The sequence below is a fragment of the Macaca fascicularis genome, chromosome 5, assembly GCF_037993035.2.
Source record: "Macaca fascicularis isolate 582-1 chromosome 5, T2T-MFA8v1.1".
Classification (NCBI taxonomy): domain Eukaryota; kingdom Metazoa; phylum Chordata; class Mammalia; order Primates; family Cercopithecidae; genus Macaca; species Macaca fascicularis.
This window is the reverse complement of record NC_088379.1, coordinates 54,996,137-55,016,843: the sequence shown is the minus strand read 5'-3', so window position 1 is coordinate 55,016,843 and position 20,707 is coordinate 54,996,137. Positions and strand designations below refer to the sequence as shown.

The following is a 20,707-nucleotide window of genomic DNA, read 5'->3' as shown; positions in this document are numbered from 1 at the left end:
GGTTAATTGTATTTAGTGAAACCTATCATGGATTATACTGTTAAACTTGCTTTTGCAGCAACAAATATGTATTAAATTCAGGACTACTCCCTAATACTTAGAATGATAGATTCTGAACCTAATATTTTTCAAAAAGGCTGGTGCTTTAATTTTCACTTTTATTTATGTTGTATATCACTTTTTAATTTAAAGATCATTTTTATTTCATTTTTTATTTCATTTCATCTTATTTTTGCAGATAGGCTCGAGGAGAGAGCATCCTCAGATAAGAATGTAGACTCACTTTCTGCTCCACATAACCATCCTCCAGAAGATCCTTTTGGTTCTGTTCCTTTCATTTCTCATTCAGGCAAGTTACACATGTAACATCATCACTATCGCAAATAAAACACACAAGAACAACAGCAAAATCTTATAAAGTGGAAGTAAGACTCTGATATTAGCTACAGAAAGTAGAAAATATTTTAACCTTTAGCTATCCTACTCTTCTTAATGATGTTCTTTGCATTGAGTTATTATTCAGTTGTATCTTTGCCAACATAGAAAAATGCCGATTTATGTAATAGAAACATAACTGCTTCTTTTCATCTTCATTATTGGATACTATTGAAAAAAATATTTAAAGATATTTTTATACTTGGCTTTTGCTTAAAAATTTGATATTTTCCTAGTTTGTACATGCTCTCTTGTAGATGCATTTTAAAAGTCTTAATAATTTTGTATTTGTCACAATCACTTTGTTTTAGCTACTCTTTTCTTCTTATATCCCTGCTTTTGATTCAATCCAGAATTTAAATATTGATGTTTTTCACAGTTAAAAGTTTTCAGTAATAATTTCAAATTACCCAGTTAACACTTGGAAGATACTAGGATGGAACAGGATCATGCATTGGCATAAATGAATTTTCATGTATATATGGTTATAGTGGAAAAAAGAGTTTTAATCTGGGCACAGGGAAATATGTTAGAAGAAATAATGCTTTATTAGAAGGTAAAAGTTTAATATATTCATGGTAACTGTCAGCCATGTTCTTCAGTTCTGTTACTTTTATTTCTCACTTAGGCAAGTTACATATGTAACACCATTTAAAAACTACAGGAATAACAACAAAAGAAAACTTACAAATGTAAAGCCAAAATAAGAATTGAATGTTTAGGATTTCTGCTGAGTACATTGAACAACTTTTCAACATTCAGACTTGTTTGGTTATCTAGAATATACAGGATAGTAAACAAGATTGTTTTTCATTGCTTTCATACTCCATATTTTTGTCTTTGACATGTATTAAAAACAGTTCCTATTCTTGCTATTTTCTGCTTGCTGCTTTCAGGTTTTCTTTTTCATAAATGACATAATTAACTGGGGAACATAGCTTACTGTGTCTGTTTACTTATTCTGCATAAGTGTGTTCCCTTATACCCCCAATACCCTGGGTCATGGACTTACTACTTTTTAAAATTATAACAACTCAAAATAGTCTTTGTAAGTTCTCAAGAACATAGTATTCAGTGACTTGAGATACTGATCTATGTGTGGCAGAAAGCAGTTTCAGTACTAGCTGTTTTACATCCTCTGGAAGGAATTACATTATCCTTTTCAGGTTTGCATGGACCTATACAGCTACTTCTTGCTCATTAATAGTATCTGAGAGAACCCTGGGGAAATGAATAGTAGAGTCAGGAGAACTGAAGTAAGCATCAATGATTGGTCTTTTCTCTGGACACCCTTATTTTGAGTTGGTTTAAAGATTTTGTACTTCGCAACATGTTCACAGATTTAAGCTTGATTGCTGCTATTTTGTTTAACTATTTACTATGGGTATTTATATTAGATTTTATGCTTATTGAGGGTGGGAAATATGAATTGCCTATCTTTGAATCCTGCCCAGTATCCAACCCAGTAGGTACCTAATACAAACATTGGATGTACAAACAAAGTTATGACTATCTGTAAAAATTCATATTCCTTAGATTTAGGACAGTGACCTTAAAAAATGCCCATTAATATAAATGCTACCTTTTAAAGAAATCTTTTTAAACAGTGTGAATGTAACCATTGGAATGATTTGGTTACGAAAAAATTTAAGTATATAGACTGGAATAAAGGAGAGTATGGTCATAGGAGAAATGCATCTCTAGAGAAAGAAGAAAAAGTGATCACCTTGCAAAATTAGCACTGTTAATTTAATATATATCAGATCTAAAATATATAATTAAGTTTAAAAAATCTAATATGTTGCTACTTATTATAAAGCTTTGAAATACTTTGTCACGTATAATTTTTAAGTAAAGTATTTGGGGGCATTCATTTTTCTTTAATAGCAGAATAATTGAACCTACTGAAACAAAAATTAACCTCCCTATAAGCTTTAGGAAAAAGTTGGAAAGAGGAGTTCTATCCAGTGAAAATATTCATTCTACTCGCGTTGTGAGACTGAAAAAGCATCTGGAGATTTCCAGGACTAGTACTCAAGAAAGGCAAAAAACTACTCCCAGGAATATGTGTATATATACAATACAGAATGATAAGTGTATGTGATAAACCATCTTATTTGAATTTTAGAGTTGACAATTACCAAACAGAATTTAATTTTTAGTAAACCATATAGAGAATGCTACTTGAGAATAAAATGAATTTAATTATGCTGCAGAATGCTTACAGGAACTTAGTTAAGTTTTAAGTCTAATGCTAATGTGAATGTAAGAAGAACCACTGTCCTGAATCTAGTGTTCCTTACACTGGTTTTATTAGGAATCGTGCTCTTTTTATTTTAAAAGAAAAAGTTTTTGTGAAAACTTTTAATCTCATCTTTGATACTGTAATAGATTAGTTTATACCTTTTTTCTGCAGTTCATCATAATCTTACAAAGTAATTTGTAAATTGAAACTTTATTAAAGTATATATATAGTTTAAAAAGTCAGATTTAACAAGGTTTAAAAAAAAAAAATCACTTCCCTCCCTGCTCCCTCCCAGTCCCCTTCTTCTACTTAAACTCCTTAGAAGTAATTTTTCACTTCTGGCATTTTAATATATCACGCTAATTATGGTATTTCTTACCTCTGCACTTTTAAAAACAGTATCTGTGAACTTTCTGTTATGGAAAATGAGATTTTTTTGTTTTGATTTAGATATTTTATAGTTTGTCCACCTCACACATACACAACCATGCACGCGCACACACACACAAACACACACACGTGTCCTTTCCTTACATCCTTCCAGCATGTTTTTGACACAGTTTTTGGTTGAATCAGTGTTCAGTGTCTACATTTTTTTAATATGTAAATATTTGTCACCACTGAGGCTTACTATCCCATGATCACATTTCCTGTCCTTGTGTTTCCTGGAGTTAATTACTGTGTTTATAATTACTGTGTTTTTTGTTTGCTTAGTTTTTTATGTACCCTATCATTGATTAATCTCCGTTTGGAAGTGTAAATTTCCTCCCAGTTTAAGGTGGCTATCATTTTCATTCTTCATTACATCTCTCATAGAGCTTTGCAATCAGAATTGGTTGCTTTCTGGAGCTGCCACACACTTATAATTCTAGTATTTTCCCCACCAATCTTTATGGAAATTCCTGGATCTCTTCTCATCCTTTTTCTTGGTTTGTTAGTAAAGCAACTCCTCTAGTTGTTGCTAGAGAAAATATGCACGAGAGGAAGTTTAAGCTTTGCTGCCTAGGCTGGGTGTGGTGGCTCATGCCTGTAATCCCAGCATTTTGGGAGGCTGAAGTGGGAGGATTGCTTGCTTGAGGCCAAGAGTTTAAGACCAGTCTGTGTGACATAGTAAGACCCTGTCTCTACAAAAATAAATAAAAAATAAACTTTGCTGCCTAAAAGTTTGTATTTTCCCTAAACTGATACCTGATTGATAATTTGGCAGGGCAAATAATTTTAGGTTAGATATGATTTTCTCTGTGAGTTTTAAGAGGCACTCCTTCAAAGTATTGTAGCTTCTTATATTTCTGTTGAGAAATCTGATATTACTGTCTTTTCTGATCTTTTATGTGTGAACTGTGGTGGGTTTCTTCTTCTTGCTCTTTTTCTTATTCCTGCTCCTCCTCCTCTTCCTCCTTTCTCACCCCACCATGAACATTTTAGCATGTGTATTAACTTGTTCTGAATATTCAAGATGTTGTACCTTTTATTCACTGTGCTGGGTACCTTGTGGGCCTTATTCAGTCTGGAAACTTATATTTTCTTGCTTTATATGTTTTGGTAATTTTCTTTCTTCTTCTTTCTGTACGTTCTTCTTTTAAGATCAGTCCTCTTACTTACAAAAGGATATTGTGCCTTTTGGATTGAACCTCTAATTTAAATTTTGTTCCCCTCTGTTTTCTAGCTCTTCGTCTTTTATATTTGCATCTTAGAAATTTCCTTGGCTTTATATTACAGACATTATTTCTAATTGCAAATAACATATTATTGGATGCAACGTATTTTAATTTGTCTGAGGATACTTTGGTTTTGCACATTTTCCACACGTTTTCTTCTCTTTTCTTTCTCTTTCACTCTAAGAGTTTCAGCAAATTATCGTAAATTATTTTCTTCCCAGAGAAGGTAGCCTTAAACTGAGACCGGAAGGATGTAAAGAAGTTTGCTTATTAGATACAGTGTTTCCCAGGCTTGAGAAATCCTTTAGTTTGATATAGATTACTGAGTCTAAAATGTGATGGAGAAGTGGGGGAGGATGAGACTAGTGGGAAATGCCAAACCAACCTTGAATTTCTTGGAAACACCCTGGTTGACCATGATTTCTTTTATAAAAAATATATTGCTGTTTTCAATCTTTAAAAGGATTTTTTATTCATGAAGGATATTGAACTTTTGTTTTCTTTTTTAGACTTTTGTTTCAGAGTTATGTTGGTCTCATAAAATGAGTTGAGAAATGTTACCTCAACTTTCTGTAAGAGTTAGTGTATGATGTGTATTTTTTTCCTAAATATTTAGAATTCACCTGTGAAGCAAACTGGGCTTCAATTTACCTTTGTGAAAAGGTTTTTAATTATATATTTAATATCTTTAATAGTTATAGGGCCGTTTAGATGTTCAGTTTTCTTACATTGTAAATTTTGAAATTTATATTTTTAAAGAAATTTGTACATTTCATCTGAGATACTGGGTTTTATTGACATGAAGTTTTTAATAATGTTCCAGTATCATCATTTCAAAATGTGGAGGATCTATTTTGATATTCCTTTTTTTATACCTAATAGTAATAATTTGTGTTTTCCCCTTTTTATCAAACTTGCTAAGGCATTAATCTCTTTAAAGAACCAACTTTTGACTTTATCTGGTCTTTATTAACATATGCTAAAATTTTTATGTTTTATTTTAAGAGATACTGCAGTGAATATTTTACAATAAAGAGAGGCACACACAGTGTTTTGTTTTTTGTTTCCCAGTGCATACAAAAGTTACATTTATGCTATACTGTAGTCTGTTAAGTATGCAATAATAATATGTCTAAAAAGTGTATATACCATAATTTAAAAATAACTTATTGATAAAAAATGCTAACGATCATCTGAACCTTCAGCTGGTTGTAATCTTTTTGCTGGTGGCGGGTCTTGCCTCAGTATTGAAGGCTGCTGACAGATTAGGGTGGTGGTTGCTGAAAGAAGGGGTGGCTTATTTTAACTTCTTAAAATAAGACAATGATTTAAGTTTGCCAAGTCAATGGACTCTTCCTTTTATGAAAGACTTCTCTGTGCATGCAGTGCTGTTTGATATCAGTTGTTATGCACAGTAGAACTTCTTCCAAAATTGGAGTTAGTTCCCTCAAACCATATCAAACCATACCATTGCTTTATGAATTATGTTTATGTAATATTCTAAATTCTTTGAGTCATTTCAGCAGTGTTCACAGCATCTTCACCAGGAACAGATTCCATCTCAAGAAACCACTTCTTTGCTCAAGGATAAGCAACTCCTCATCTGTTCCAGTTTGATTACGAGACTGCAACAATGTAGTCACATTTTTAGTTTCCATTTCTAGTTCTCTTGCTCTTTCCATGACAAAATTCAGTGAAATCTTAAACCCTTCAGAGTCATCCATGAGGGTTGCAGTCAACTTCCAGAGTCCTGTTAATGTTGATATTTTGACCTGTTCTCATGAATCACAAATATTTTTAATGAAATCTAGAATGGTGAATTCTTTTCAGGTTTTCAGTTTTACTTTGCACAGATTCATGAGAGGATTCACTATCTATGACAGTTATAACCTTATGAAATGTATTTCTTAAATAATAAGACTTATCAAAATGGGTCCTGCTTTGTCTTCCAGGCTGGAATGCAGTGGCATGATCATAACTCACTGTGGCCTCGAACTCCTGGGCCCCAGTGATCCTCCCGCCTCAGCCTCCAATGTAGCTGGGACTATAGGCATGTACTAAGACACCTGCGAAATTCTTTAAAGTTTTCCTTAGTGTTCGGGTCTCACTATGTTGCCCAGGTTGGTCTTGAACTCCTGGCCTCAAGCAGTCCTCTCACCTCAGCCTCCAGAGTAGCTGGGATTATAGGTGTGAGCCGCCACGTCCAGCTAATAAGACTTGAAAGCCACAATTACTCCTTGATCCATGGGCTGCAGATTGGATGTTATTTTAGCAGGCATGAAAACAACAGTAATCTTCTGTACTTCTCCATCAGAGCTCTTGGGTGACAGGTGCATTGTCAATGAGCAGGAATATTTGAAAGGAATCTTTTTTTCTGAGTGGGTTTTTTTGAGTGGGTTTCAGATATTTAGTAAACTATGCTGGAGACAGATGTGATGTCATCCAGGCTTTGTTGTTTCATTTATAGAGCACAAACAGAGTAGTTTTAGCATAGTTCTTAAGGGCCTAGGAGTTTTGGAATGGCAAGTAAGCATTGGTTTCAGCTTAAAGTCACCAATTGCACTAGCTCCTAACAAGAGAGTCAGTATGTCCTTTGAATCTTTGAAGCCAGACATTGACTTTAGCTCTGAAAGTCCTGGATGGCTTCTTCCAATAGAAGGCTGTTTTGCCTTTACTGAAAATCTGTTGTTTAGTGTAGCCACGTTCATCAATGGTCTTAATGAAATCTTCTGGATAACTTGTTATACTTCCTACGTTACCTTGTACTTATATGTTCTAGAGATGGCTTCTTTCCTTACAGCTCATGAACCAACCTCTGCTAGCTTCAAACTTTTCTTCTGCAGGTTTCTCAGTTCACTCAGCCTTCATAGGATTGAAGAGAGTTAGAGCCTTACTCTGGATTAAGGCTTTGGCTTAAGGGAATGCAGTGGTTGGTTTGATCTTCTGTCCAGACCATTAAAATTTTCTCCATATCAGCAATAAGGGTGTTTTGCTTTCTTATCGTTCGTCACTGATGACTGGAGTATCACTTTTTTCCTTCAAGAATTTTTCCTCGGCTAATGGTGTAAGAGGCCTAGCTTTTGGCCTATCTCAGCTTTCAGCATGCTTTCCTCTCTAAGCTTAGTCATTTCTAACTCTTGATTTAAAGTGACAGATGCATCTCTTCCTTTCACCTGAACACTTAGAGGCCATGGTGGGGTTATTAATTGGCCTAATTTCAGTATTGTTGTGTCTCAAGGAATAGGGAGACCCAAGGAAAGGGAGAGAGATGTGGAACGACTGATCGGTGGACCAGTCAGAACACATATAAACATTTATCAGTTAAGTTTGCTGTCTTATATGGGCTCAGTTTGTGGAGCCCGAAAAAATTACAGTAGTAACATCAAAGATCACTGATCACAGATCACCATAACAGATAAAATAATGAAAAAGTTTAAAATATTTTAAGAATTAGCAGAACGTGACATAGAGACACCAAGTGATCACATGCTCTTGGAAAAACGGCAGTGATAGACTTGTTCAACATAGGCTTGCTACAGAGTTTTAATTTTTTTAAAAAGGCAATCTTGGAAGTGCAGTGAAGTCCGGCACAATATAAAAACATACACCTGTATTTAATTTTACACTGATCTTTTTAAAACATAAGGTTTAAGGTACAGATTTCTCTTCAAACACTGTTTAGCTGCATTTCACACATTTTGATGTGCTGAATTTGCCACATAGTTTATAATTTTTCTAATTTCTCACAAATTTCAGAAAGTGTGTTGTGATTAAAGGTTGAAATCCAGAGGGTTTAGGATAAATTTTTAAAAAATACTTGACATTGAGGATTCCCTTGGAGTAAATGATACTAGAAGAAATAAAAGAACTGACACTTAAAAAAAAGAGGTAATGAAATAAAAGTTGAAAGTGAGACTTGGGGAAAAAATAAGAAGATGGATCTGTAGATTTATTAATGGAAGTTGGGATGTAGATGGGAATTTAGCTCATATCTATTGTTAAAGAATAAAAACCATCAGAAAATTTTATGGAGCAAAAGGACTATAATATCATTGCCAGTTGTACTCCACTCTAATTTTTATATGAACACAGTTTTTATTGTTTTTGAAACAGCATCTTGCTTTTTTGCCCAGGCTGGAGTGCAGTGGCATGATCACGGTTCACTGCAACCTTGAACTCCTGAGCTCAAGCAGTCCTCCCACCTTAGCCTCCTAAGTAGCCTGGACTACAAGCACAAGCTACCACGCCCACCTAATTTTTTAATTTTTAGTAGAGACGAGGTCTTACTTTGTTGAAAAGGCTGATGTTGAATTCCTGGGTTCAAGCAATCCTACTGCCTTGGCCTCCCACAATGCTGGTATTACAGGTGTGAGCCATCCTGCCAAATCCAAATACAGTGTTTAATTAATTGAAACATAGGGTGCTTTTAATTTTCTTTCCTTACCTTTATGAATCTATAACCTAACTTTTTTGCAGCCAAGATTATAAATGACCTTCATTTTTCTCACAACTAATAATCCTAGTGTCACTACCAGAGATTGAATATTGGGCTAGGTGAGCCAATGATCAAACTATCAAATTTGGCAGTTTTTTATACAAATGCCTATATTATAAAATACTCAAAGCGTGTGTATTGAAAAAGTAGGGATCAGAAATAACATTTAATTGTACTTATATTTAAAAATTACATGAGTAAATTCTTGAAGTTAAAATTATCTGGGTTCAGTTTAAGGTCTATTGTTAGCGTTTGACCCAGGCAAATCACCTACTTGCTGTGTATATCAGTTTCCTCATCTATAAAATGGGGGTAATATTCCATAACATGTGACTCATAGGGTTTTTAGTGATTAATAAGAAAAATATTGGTGAAGCACAAAAAATGCCTGGCACATAGTTTTTCAGGAAACGTTAGATTTTATCATGATTATTATATATGGTGAATGCAGTGCAGTGAGATCTCAACTATCAGACTAATATGTCTACTTGATTTTTACAAATGACTTACCTTTTTAATTTTATGGGAATTTCTAGAAGTTGTTAAATTTTTAATATTTAAACTTTTTTATCACAATGTTTCTTTGCTACTGCTTTTGCAAATCCATCAAGAAGAGTTTGCAGTATTTTAAATAATTCTTTATTGAACATCCTTACACATGAACATTTGGCACATGACATTATTCCTAGAGGAGGACTAATGGCCAAGAGCATGTACATTTACAGAATGGATTTATTGCTAGATGGGCCTACAGAATGAATACACTGATTTATGCTCACACTGGAAGTTTTAAAAAAATTCTCATTTACTTGAGAAGCTTAATCTTAGAGTTTTGATAGTTTCCTCTGTTGAAATACATTGCTTGGGGGAAAATGTACAATGGAGCTGGTAAGTAAATACACTTTAGTATGATTATATATATATATAGAGAGAGATAGATATATAATGCTTAAAATATGGAGTAAAATTAGCATAAGATATTGCTGATGGCATAAATTGGTAAAAGTTTTTTTTTAAGAGCAACTTACGAATAAAATGTTTTTTGATTTTTTTTTTTAAGCCTTATTTCTGGGAACTTACCTTAAGAAAATAACATAACATCTCAGGGAAAAGTGCAGCTACAGAAATGTTCAGTACAGCATTAGTTGTAGAAACAAAATTTAAAGCACCCTAAATATAAAATATTAGGTGAAATATTAAATTATGGTTTATTTAGTAATTAAAATTTAATGCTGTTTTTAAAATGATGGAAGTGAAGATTATGTAGGAATGTACAAATGTGTCTATGCTATAATTGAATTAAAAATTTATAATGAAAAATTAACTATATCATAAAACTTTGAATAATATGGGAAAAACACAATCTCATTATATGAGCACAACTATTTGAATTTTGAACCATTTACTTCATTTTCCTTGTAGGTCTCATATTTATACTTGTTAAGTATAGTGTATGTAAAACTTTTTGATCCTTTTTCTTGCTACTTCTGTGTTTTCATAGCATTTTTTATAGCGCTAAGTATCCTGCTGTGTACAGATAATTTCTGTTTTAATTCATATTTGCATTGGCGCCTCTTATTTCTTCTACCTTCTAATTTCCCAGCCTTGATTAATATCGGCATAGTCTCAGAAGTTAATTCAGGAGCTATTGCTATTACAAGATAGAGTTTTATCTGAAAATCTAAAAGGATTATTACAAAGATTACAGCCCCTGCCTCTCAAGGACTTCGAGATTGGTTGAGAGAGTCGTGAAAACTACATGCAATTAAGATGCAAATGCTAGAGGAGATAAATTATTCTGTTGGTGTGCAAAGGAGAGAGTTGCTTTATTCTCATTGAGTTGGGATTGGGAAATGAGGAAAGCTTCATGGAAAAGATGTTACTTACGGTAGTCCCTGAGAAGTGAATGCATGTGAACTTGTAGGAATGAAGAGGGCATTCAGAGCAGAGAGAACAGTTGTGAGCAAAGTTCTGAGACAATTCAGTATGTTCAGAGAATTGCAGGTATTTGAGGATGGCAGTATTAGGTTTGGTGTGAACTTCCTCAATGCTCCCAAAGACCCTAGATCCACCCCGTGGGCTTTATTATCTAATAGGAAGTTAAATTGAGTTTAGGATTGGGAAACATTACATTACTATAGCAAATATTTGTTTGAACATAACATTTACAGATTGCCAGTCCAAATGCTGGGCCATTTTATAAGCTACAATGAGGTATTGTTTATTTTAGATTCCAGTGTATGATTCTTGAAGAACTTCAGGATGTTAGCAATAATAGTTATGATATATTGAATTAAACTGGAGAGGTTGGCAGGGGCTATCATGTTGTGGAGACAATGGAGGCAATAGGCAGAAATGGAAGGACTTTAAACAGGAAAGGAATATGATTAGATATACAGTCTAGAAAGATTACAAAGTCTTTCCAGTGTAATCTTTCTAGACTGTATATCTAATCATATTCCTTTCCTGTTTAAAGTCCTTCCATTGGGTGACAGAGCGAGACTCCATCTCAAAAAAAAAAACAAAAAACCATTTGGAGCAGTGCTCCTCAAAGTGTAGTCTGCAACAAAATGACTACAGAAATTGAAAGCAAGTGAGAAATAACTTGATATGTATTGAATCACTTGGACAATGTGAATTGGGAATTAATAACAAAAATAAGAAATAAACTTATTGTTTCACTACTTCAGTGTGAGAAGTAGTGATTAAAAGATTATTGCAGCTGGTGCGGTGGCATGTGCTTACTCAGGAGGCTTAGGTGGGAGGACTGCTTGAGCCCAGTAGTTCTGGACTGCAATGCCCTATGCTGATCCTGTGTCCGCACTAAGTTTGACATCAATATGGTGACCTCCTGGAAGCAAGGGGGCCACCAGGTTGCCTAAGGAAGTCTGAACTGGCTCAGGTTGGAAGTGGAGCAGGTTGAAACTCCTGTGCTGATAAGTAGTGGGATCATGCCTATGAATAGCCACTGCACTCCAGCCTGGGCAACATAGTGAGACTCCTTCTTTTAAAATAAATCTATTGCAAAAGACTCCATGCTTGAAATAACAGCCTGAGAGAGATGAGAGGGACAGAATATATAGGATTTAGTAACCATACGGGAGGGAGCAGGAGACCTTGAAGGAAAGAGAGGAACTTAAAACGATTAGCAGACTTTTGTTTTGGCAAAATTGGTGAAGTTCTTTTCTGGAAAGGGAGAATATAGGGTAGGTCAAGAAAAGAGTTCACATGCACATAGGTTGAGTTTGAGTTGTCTGTAGGGGCATTGGAATCTTTTTAGTAGGAATTTAGACACAAAAGAAGACATCCAGGACAGAAATCTTGGCCATCAGTTTACCATAAAGAAAGTGGTAGTTCATGCCAGTTAGAAGAGACTAGAAGAGGGATGAGAAGAAAATTCAGGTTAATTCTAACAGTGATGAGGCAAGACAAAGGAGATAAGAAAGGAGATAGAGAAAGAAAGACCATAGAGACAGGAGAAGTACAGGAGAGCTGAAGAAAGAAAATATATATATATATATATTTATATTGAGCATATCTTTTGAAATGTTCACAGGGGTAAGGTGACTGGGAATAGTCCTTTAGATTTAGCACTTAGTAATTATTTAATCTTGGCAAGAATAATACGGTTGGAATCCTGATTGCAGTGGATTTGAGAAGTGAATGGGAGTTGAATAAGTTGAGCAACGGATTATTCTTTCGAAGAGTCCAGCTGTACTGAGAACAGAGAAAGGTAGGTAGGTAAGGATTAAGGGAAGAATTTAGATTTTACATGGGCAAGACAAGAAAATTATGCGATATGGGAGTGTTTATATATACAGTTGACCCTTGAACAACACGGGTTTGAACTGTATGGATTCCTTTATACACTGATTTTCTTTCGCCTCTGCTATCCCTAAGACAGCAAGAACAACCCCCATTCTTTGCTCCTCAGCCTACTCTGTGAAGACAATGAGGATAAGGACCTTTATGATAATCTACTTTCACTTAATTAGTAGTAAATATATCTTATTAACATTTTGTTTTATCTAACTTACTTTAAGAATATAGTGTATAATATAACATCCAAAGTATGTATTAGTTGTCTCTTTATGTTATCAGCAAGGCTTCTGGTTAGCAGTAGGCTATTAGCAGTTAAGTTTTTGAGGAGTTAAAAGTTACACATGGATTTTTGACGGTGGTCGGAGGTTGATACCTCTAATCCCCTGATTGTTCAAGGCTCAACTGTATATAGAAAGATTGAAAGTGAAGGAAGGAGATGGATTAAAGAACAGTATCCTGGAGAGAGAAAGTCAGTAGCACAGTTGGAAAAATGAGTGTCTAACAAGACATAAAATTTTTTCTCCTTGAGACTGGGAACAGCTGTAAATAGGTTTGTGATAGGAAATTAAGGATAATTCATGTATTTACAATCTGGTACAGTCAGCTGGCCTACCTTACTTTGGCCACAAAGAATGATCTTTCTGATTTATTTGTTGCCTTAGTTTATGATATCATTTCCAGACTTTTAGGAAAATTAGCGAATATAACATTTTGGCAGACTATGTCTTAAAATGAATCAAGTCTAGTTTTTTCTCTTCTTAATTTTAAACATTGATTTCTGGGAAAGTTAAATTTATAATGATCCATTTATTCAAGAATCAAATAATTGTATCAATAATCTGCTGTATGCAAATGTTATATTTTATTCCATAAGTTGATATTTTAATTATCATGAATTATATTTACCTTTTATGTCAGGTTACAAAACTGATGTTAGTAATGTAGTTTATCAGAAAGACCATTGACTTTGGAATTATAAAACCCTGAGTTAAAATCGTAGTTCTATCACAGATTAACCATTTGATATTGAGTATTGGCAAACTTGTTTTCCTTTTTTGAGATAAGAGTCTTGCTCTGTTGCCCAGGCTGGAGTACAGTGGCATGATCATAGGCTTACTACAGCCTCAACCTCTTGGGCTCAAGCAATCCTCCTCCCTCAGCCTCCTAAGTAGCTGGGACTATAGGTGTGCACCACCATTCTCAGCTACTGTTTTTTTTTTGTAGAGACTAGGTCTTACTATGTTGCCTAGGCTTGTCTCAAACTCCTGGCCTCAAGCAATCCTCTCACCTCAGCCTCCCAAAGTGCTGGGATTACAGGCGAGAGCCATTGTGCCCAGCCCAAACTTCTTGTAAAATTTATCTTACATTGAGGATAGTACTGGCTAGAGCCATTGTGCCCAGCCCAAACTTCTTGTAAAATTTATCTTAAATTGAAGATAGTACTGGCTATCTTGATAAGATAATTGAAAGGGTTAAATGAGTGACTATTATGTTAGTGTTCTCTTCTGAATGAAACCGTTAAAATATAGAACCTGTTTGTGAGGATTTCCACTACCAGTATCTGTTTAAAATAGCGCCATTCCTATTTTCACTAAAGGATTAACTACCAGTGTTCATTACAGTATACTCATAAAAATCATATTTAAAGCATGGTATTCATTCCCTTTCCTGAAACCCATTCTGTTTCTTCTCCTCAGGGCACTGTTTTACAGTTAGTTTGTATACCAACATAGGATAGGTGGCTCTGTGAATTATATAATGTAGTGTGGACCACCCAATTTTAATAAACACCTACAACTTCTAAAACGTAGTGTTCTTGAAATTCTAAAATTGTATTTGAAGACTTTTAGTGACATGTAGGCCATATTAATTAGGTCACTGAAGTTTTAAATTTCTTATATTGCGTTTAATTTTTAATTAGGTTTGGTGAACTTCCTCAATGCTCCCAAAGACCCTAGACACACCCCGTAGGATTGGGAAACATTACATTACATATAGCAAATATTTGTTGGAACATAACATTTACAGATTGTCAGTCCAAATGCTGGGCCATTTTTTAAGCTACAATGAGGTATTGTTTATTTTAGATTCTAGTGTATGATTCTTGAAGAACTTCAGGATGTTAGCAATAATAGTTATGATATATTGAATTCCACTGTATACATAGAGTAGAAAATGAGGCTCAGAAAGGTTCAGTGACTTGCTTAAGCTTACACAGTTTATAAGTAGGAATCTGGCTTTGTCTCATTCTAAACTCTAGTCTGTAAATAGCAAAACAAAGCATTAATCTATTTTAAATAAAAATTTATATTAATATGAGAACATAATGGAAATGTCAGTTTTATGGCATTTTTCATCTGGCTGGGAAATACTGTTCACAACTATTAGGATTCTCTTCTTATACTCAAACCCTGTCACTTGGCCTGCCTTCTGAGAAGCAGTACAGATTTTGATAAAACCTCCTAATCCACTAATCCTTGGGACTAACATGGTAAATTGCTGGGAGATGATGGCAGGCAGTATGCTGCCAATTCAAAGTGAACTTTAAAGTCTTATAGCCCCTCCCTTACACCCTCAATGATGAGACAACAGAAGGCATGTAATTACAATAGCAGTTTCAAGCCATTTATCTTCTGTAATCTGACAGCTAAGAAAAGAACATCAAAACAAAATTTCCTTGACACTGGAAGCTTCTTATATGATTAAAAATGTACCACCTGTTTTATGACTAAAAGAACAACTGCCCTCTAAAAGGAAACCTGATTCTAGAAGAGTGGTAATATGCATAGTATGATGCAAACATGCTGCTCTCTTCACATTGGATATTTTCTAAATATTTTGAATTTTTTGGTATAGTTTATAAAGGTTTATTTAAGAATATATTGCAATATTTGTTTAAAATAGTGTGGCATTAACTAGGATCTCATTCTTTTTATGAAGTATTTGTTTAAAAAAATGCTATAACAAATATATGAAAATGTAGCCTAAGAAATGTTTTAGGCATTGACTACAAATTTTAACTTTTGAGTTTAGAATCCTTATTTGGACTGTGCAAGGCTATGAAGTCTGAAATTTTAACACCAGGGTATTGTATGGCATACAATACCTTGCTGAATGAATTCATTGTCAAATTTTAACACCTTCATAAAAGGCCTAAAATTAGCCTTTTATGAAGACTTATAAGCACAGAATGGGCAAATTCATGTTCTTACATTTATTTGGTGAATATAAGCTTGTTTTTCAAAATTATCCAATTGTTATTACCTTGGTCACTCATTTTCCAGATCACTAGAGTCAGATTAGCATGTTTCTGAATGCATACATGTACATAATTATTTCACAAATTTTTAAGTGAATAAGCTTCTTGAAGTCATCAGGTATTGTCTTACTCATCTTTGTATCCCATACGGTACCCTGCTGAATGAATTCATTGTCAAAATACACATTCATAATCTAACACACACTCCTACCCAATATTTAGTGAACATTCACTAAATAAAATGAATTATATTAACATCAGCCCTATCACGTAAGTTCTATTATTGGCTCTGTTTTCTAGATGAGAAAACTCAGGCTTATTTGGATGTTTCTCTCTCATAAATTTTGTAAAGTTGAGTATTCTTTTGTTCGTTGATAAAGCCTGATAGTATTTTTAGAACTTAACCCTACAGAATATAAAAAAAAAAAAAACAACCTCTTAATACCGGGTACTCGTCATACAGGTTCAACAAAAGAGTCTTCATCCTGTTTGTGATTTTTATTTTTCGGGTATGGTTTTTTAATGAGGATATAAAATAAATGCAAGATAAGTCTGTGTTTGTATTTTGTAGTGTGTTGGTGATAAACCATGTTGAATTTTTGCTGGTGATAATATTCTACTGGTAATTTAATTGTAGAATTTACAGATGAGAGTTTTAAGCTAGTGTCAGCAGAGAAATCATTATGGCTTTGATATATAGCCTTAAATTTGGGCAGGTCTCAAATTTCTTATGTATAAAAAAAGTTAGACTAAATCTCCCAAAATCCTTTCTTACGCTTTCAAGATATAATTGGAGCTATGAAAGAGTACTAAGGCTACCAAAAGGAAAAAGCGCAAAGAGCTAAGAGAAAGCCAAGGACTGAGTTTTGAGTGTTAACAATGCATATTTTTGAAATGGTAGGAAGTCATGACAGTGAACTAACATGGAACACAAGGAAAGTTTCTGAAAATGTGGTTAATAAGATTGAAGAGAAAAAAGCTCTAAGAAAGATCATAGTAAACCTTACAGAGCATTTTTTGCCCTAAAATGTTGTGGGAGCCTAATAGTAGGGAGATAAGAGGTAATATATGAAAAACCCTTGGCACTGTGCTTCAGGATATTAGTTCCTATTTCCTCTGATTCATTTCTGATTCAAGTACCATTTGTGTCCTCTTGACACTTATTTGAGTGGTACTTCATTGCTCAAACATTTTTTGCAATACTTGTAATTTCCCTGAGAGACTATTTAGAAGCCATACAAGATAATTTAAAAGTTTATAACCTATCATTGCTGTTCTTAATAAATTGCCCAGATCTGCATTGTCTTAGTTACTCACCTTATTCTCAGAATTTGGCTCTGAATGAATTTTGATGGTTTCCAGCAATCAGACTCAACCTGAAAAGATGAGGATTTGCTCTCATTTTCAGATAGTAGAATTCAACAGAAATAAAGAATTGAAAGAGCACTGCATTTGATGTTGAGACTTGTATTCTGTTCCAAGTTCTTCTGTTAAGTAGATGTATACTTTCATTTAAATTCTACTTGAAATGACTTAATTATTAATTATGGCTTAATAACAGCATAATTATTATATATTGTGAAAGTCTATGATTTTATTATTTTAACTAGGCTCTGAAAATAAGATAGTTATAATTCCATCTACAATAATACATCTTTGAAAATTTGGTTCTTAGTAACTCTGTACCAAAGCTGCCTAAAGAAAATTTAATTCTGTATTTTTGTATAAATATGTGGAATATATTAATGTATTCCTATTTTGAGTTTTTTTCCCTAAAAATCTACTTAGTATTATGTTTTGACTAATGGTCTGTTGGTTCATTCTTAGTTGGGGAACAGCATTTGAAGTAACAGCTCTCAATTAATTGATTAACCCTCTGTTAAGTTTTGTTTACAGATATTGGTTGATCATATAGATTTTTGCATGGCATTTATTTACTAAATCACTGCATAATTAGTGAACTTGCTTTGTGTCACCAATTAACATGCAACTTCCTAATAATAAAAAAGCTAAAATTTTTAGTTCATAGTTCCAAAGCACAAAAACATAAATAAAGAATATCTTGACTAGAAACCATCAAAATATTCTACTGTATTTAGTTAAAAAAAAGAAATACCTTTCTTAGAGCCAAAAATAAAAACAATGGGTGAATATATGAAATTTTACAGTATACTAAAATAATGTAAATGAGTTATGATTTTGTGCACCATCTACACAGTTTTTAATGCTGTAAATACATGTTCTTAGTACTTATTCTAAATATTATACCCCCGTCTCCCACCTACTTGAAGAACAGCTATTTTTTATGTTAATAAAACAGATCTCAGTAAATATGGGGATTATTAGGATTTAGGATATATTGAATTATAAAGCAACATATTTAGGCTTATACTTTTGGGAAATTAACTTTAGCAGTGAAATAATCCTGATTAAATTTCATAGTACATCAAATGTGTATTATTTAACAACTAGTGGGAACCTGGCCCCAGACACAAATAGTGGGAATATCTGAATTTTTTTTTTTTAATTACAGGAATATGTTTAGGCAAATAAATAGAGTATAAATGTTTATGGCATTCTTAGCTAGAGGTCACATTCTAAAGTGCTGTGCATCGTATGGTTAAATAACCAACTTTATAACTTAAAATACTTACTTACTCTGACAGTCTTTTATGTCTATGGAATAGGACTGAAAGCCTTAGAATATACTGAAATACTTTTTATTTTTGTGTAATTCACCTTTCTTTCCCAGCTCTTCTATAGTTTCATAATGAATAGATGATTAAGTAGATCACTGCTACTGCAGAAAAGAGAAACTTACCTTGGATCATGGTAACTTGCAGCCTGGATCCTAACTCTTCCTCAGTAGTAGGTGCTGGAGAGATAAAAGGATTAATAGTTTCTCTTAGTATGCTTTCAGAGAGCCTCATTATTGCTCTTTTTATAAGTTTATGACAGCAGTAAAAGTGTAGAGTGAAATATTTAAACAATGTCAGTGTGGGTTGCAAGAATATGGGAGAAAACAGGAATTTGGATAAATATTTTTGATTGTTATTTTAGTTTTATGTAGGGGGGCAAAATAATTAAAACCAGTCTATCTACATCAACAGAAAATTTCCCCAATTGCCTGTACTATTCGCAGATGCAATCTGAAGCCACAAAGGTGGTATAGATGATTGTCTCTTTTCTTGCTCTTTTGAAAGTGTTTCCATTTCTTATACTGTGTTCCCAAATATAGCTGTCTAAAAATCAAAAATATAATTTCCAGGATCTAAAATGCACCCTTATGCTGTGTGGATATACATTGGTTTGTCTACTTACTTCTGGTCAATTCTGAAGTGGATCTCAGCTCCTCTTGAATTAGCCATAGACTTGCTTCTCCCCACACTTCTCCCTCATTTATATTCACCTGCAGCCATTGGGCCCAGAAAAGTTACTAGAAGCGTGCTGAGTTTGATGGATAGAATAATTGAATTTGGCCATTCCCTGGACATGAAGATGGTAGAGTGCTTATTATGTGTCAGGCAGCGTTTTAAGTCCTTTTTTCACAACAGCTCTGTGAAATAAAATGTGTTATCCCATTTTGTGTATAAAGAAAGAGTGGAATAGTGGTGACCTTGTCAGGATTATTATTGGGTTAGCTTTATTAGCTGTGTTAATTACCCATAAGGAGGGAATAATAGTATATAAATAAAGTGAAATTGATACTAAAAAAGGAGGGTTTCCCTTTTACTCCCTGAAGGAAAAAGTGCATGAATCATGGTTGTATCTAAAATGCCGAAAAACTAGAAACAACCTAAATGTTCTATTGCTAAATAGCGAACAGTTATATATGCAATATTTTATCATATTTCTGTCAGAATAAATAATGGACTATGTTGATACCTGAAAAGATGCATTAAAAATAGTAAGTTAAAAACCCACAGATTTATACCCACACTGACAATTATAAATGTGTATTTATATTAATACAACTTTGATAAACTGACAAAGGCCAACAGAATGGGAAGTATAAAGTGACAGATGTCTTCTGAAAAGTAATGGTAACCAGTTGGATAATGAAAACAGTCAATTTTAAGAAGACTAGGGATTACAATGTAGTAATTTTAAAAAGGTGAATTTAAATTCACTTCCAAATGACATTCTCCAAGATGAAATATCTGTCCTATGTTAAATGTTCTAGAAGAACTTCAGGAACACAACTAAAGTGTCCTAGAAATGGAAAATTTCAAGATAAGTTGTATAGCAGCGTTTCCCAAAGCACTTTTGCACAGTTGGTTTTAAAGGTTAACAGGCATTACATGTAAATAAAAGGGTAGTGAAGACAATTTGGGAAATCCTAGGGTTCATAAAATTAGATTCTTTTGTGTAGGACTCATTAGCCCCTTTAATGAGCATACTCCAGGTGAGTAGGAGTGGAGGCAGAATGCAGAGTGCCCCATTTCATAGACTTGTTTGCTTGAGACCACAGAACTGTTGGGCTTGGTTTTTGTTAGGGAAATAGCCTCTGCAGATACACTTTGGGCAACATTGGAATGTTACTTGGAGGTGTCCGTGAGCAGGTGTGAGGTGTGAATGTTGTGGCTGTGGGTGGGTATGCAGCTCGAGGAATAATACGTTGAATGTTCCACAGTCAGGGATGATGGGAAATCATCTGGAACCGTACATATTTTGTTTTTTTTTTAATTTTCCCCCTCTTCCTATATTTTGCTTTTGAATAAAAATTCATGAGAATAAATTCACTAATCTAAAATTAACTTTGTTTTTAATATCATAAATATGCGGTATAGGGA

General features: G+C 33.9%; 1 protein-coding gene and 1 long non-coding RNA gene across 8 annotated transcripts in view; one reads left to right on the top strand and one right to left on the bottom strand.

The window, feature by feature from the left end:
• The window catches only part of BMP2K (BMP2 inducible kinase), a 143,356-nt gene that overhangs the window by 114,341 nt on the left and 8,308 nt on the right, over positions 1–20,707 (top strand). For 4 of the 7 annotated variants that reach the window (XM_074039829.1, XM_074039827.1, XM_005554967.4 and 1 more), the window contains one exon: positions 239–349. The exons of the other annotated variants lie outside the window; for them this stretch is intronic. In XM_074039829.1, the coding sequence (XP_073895930.1) occupies positions 239–349 (111 nt within the window). The remainder of the gene's footprint in view (positions 1–238; positions 350–20,707) is intronic. 7 annotated transcript variants of the gene reach the window in all.
• On the bottom strand, positions 271–19,870 carry LOC123573688 (uncharacterized). Its single transcript, XR_006698429.3, has 4 exons — positions 18,736–19,870; positions 17,232–17,290; positions 8,626–8,716; positions 271–374 (listed from the first exon to the last, which is right to left on the bottom strand). It is a non-coding gene; the product is annotated as an uncharacterized lncRNA (long non-coding RNA).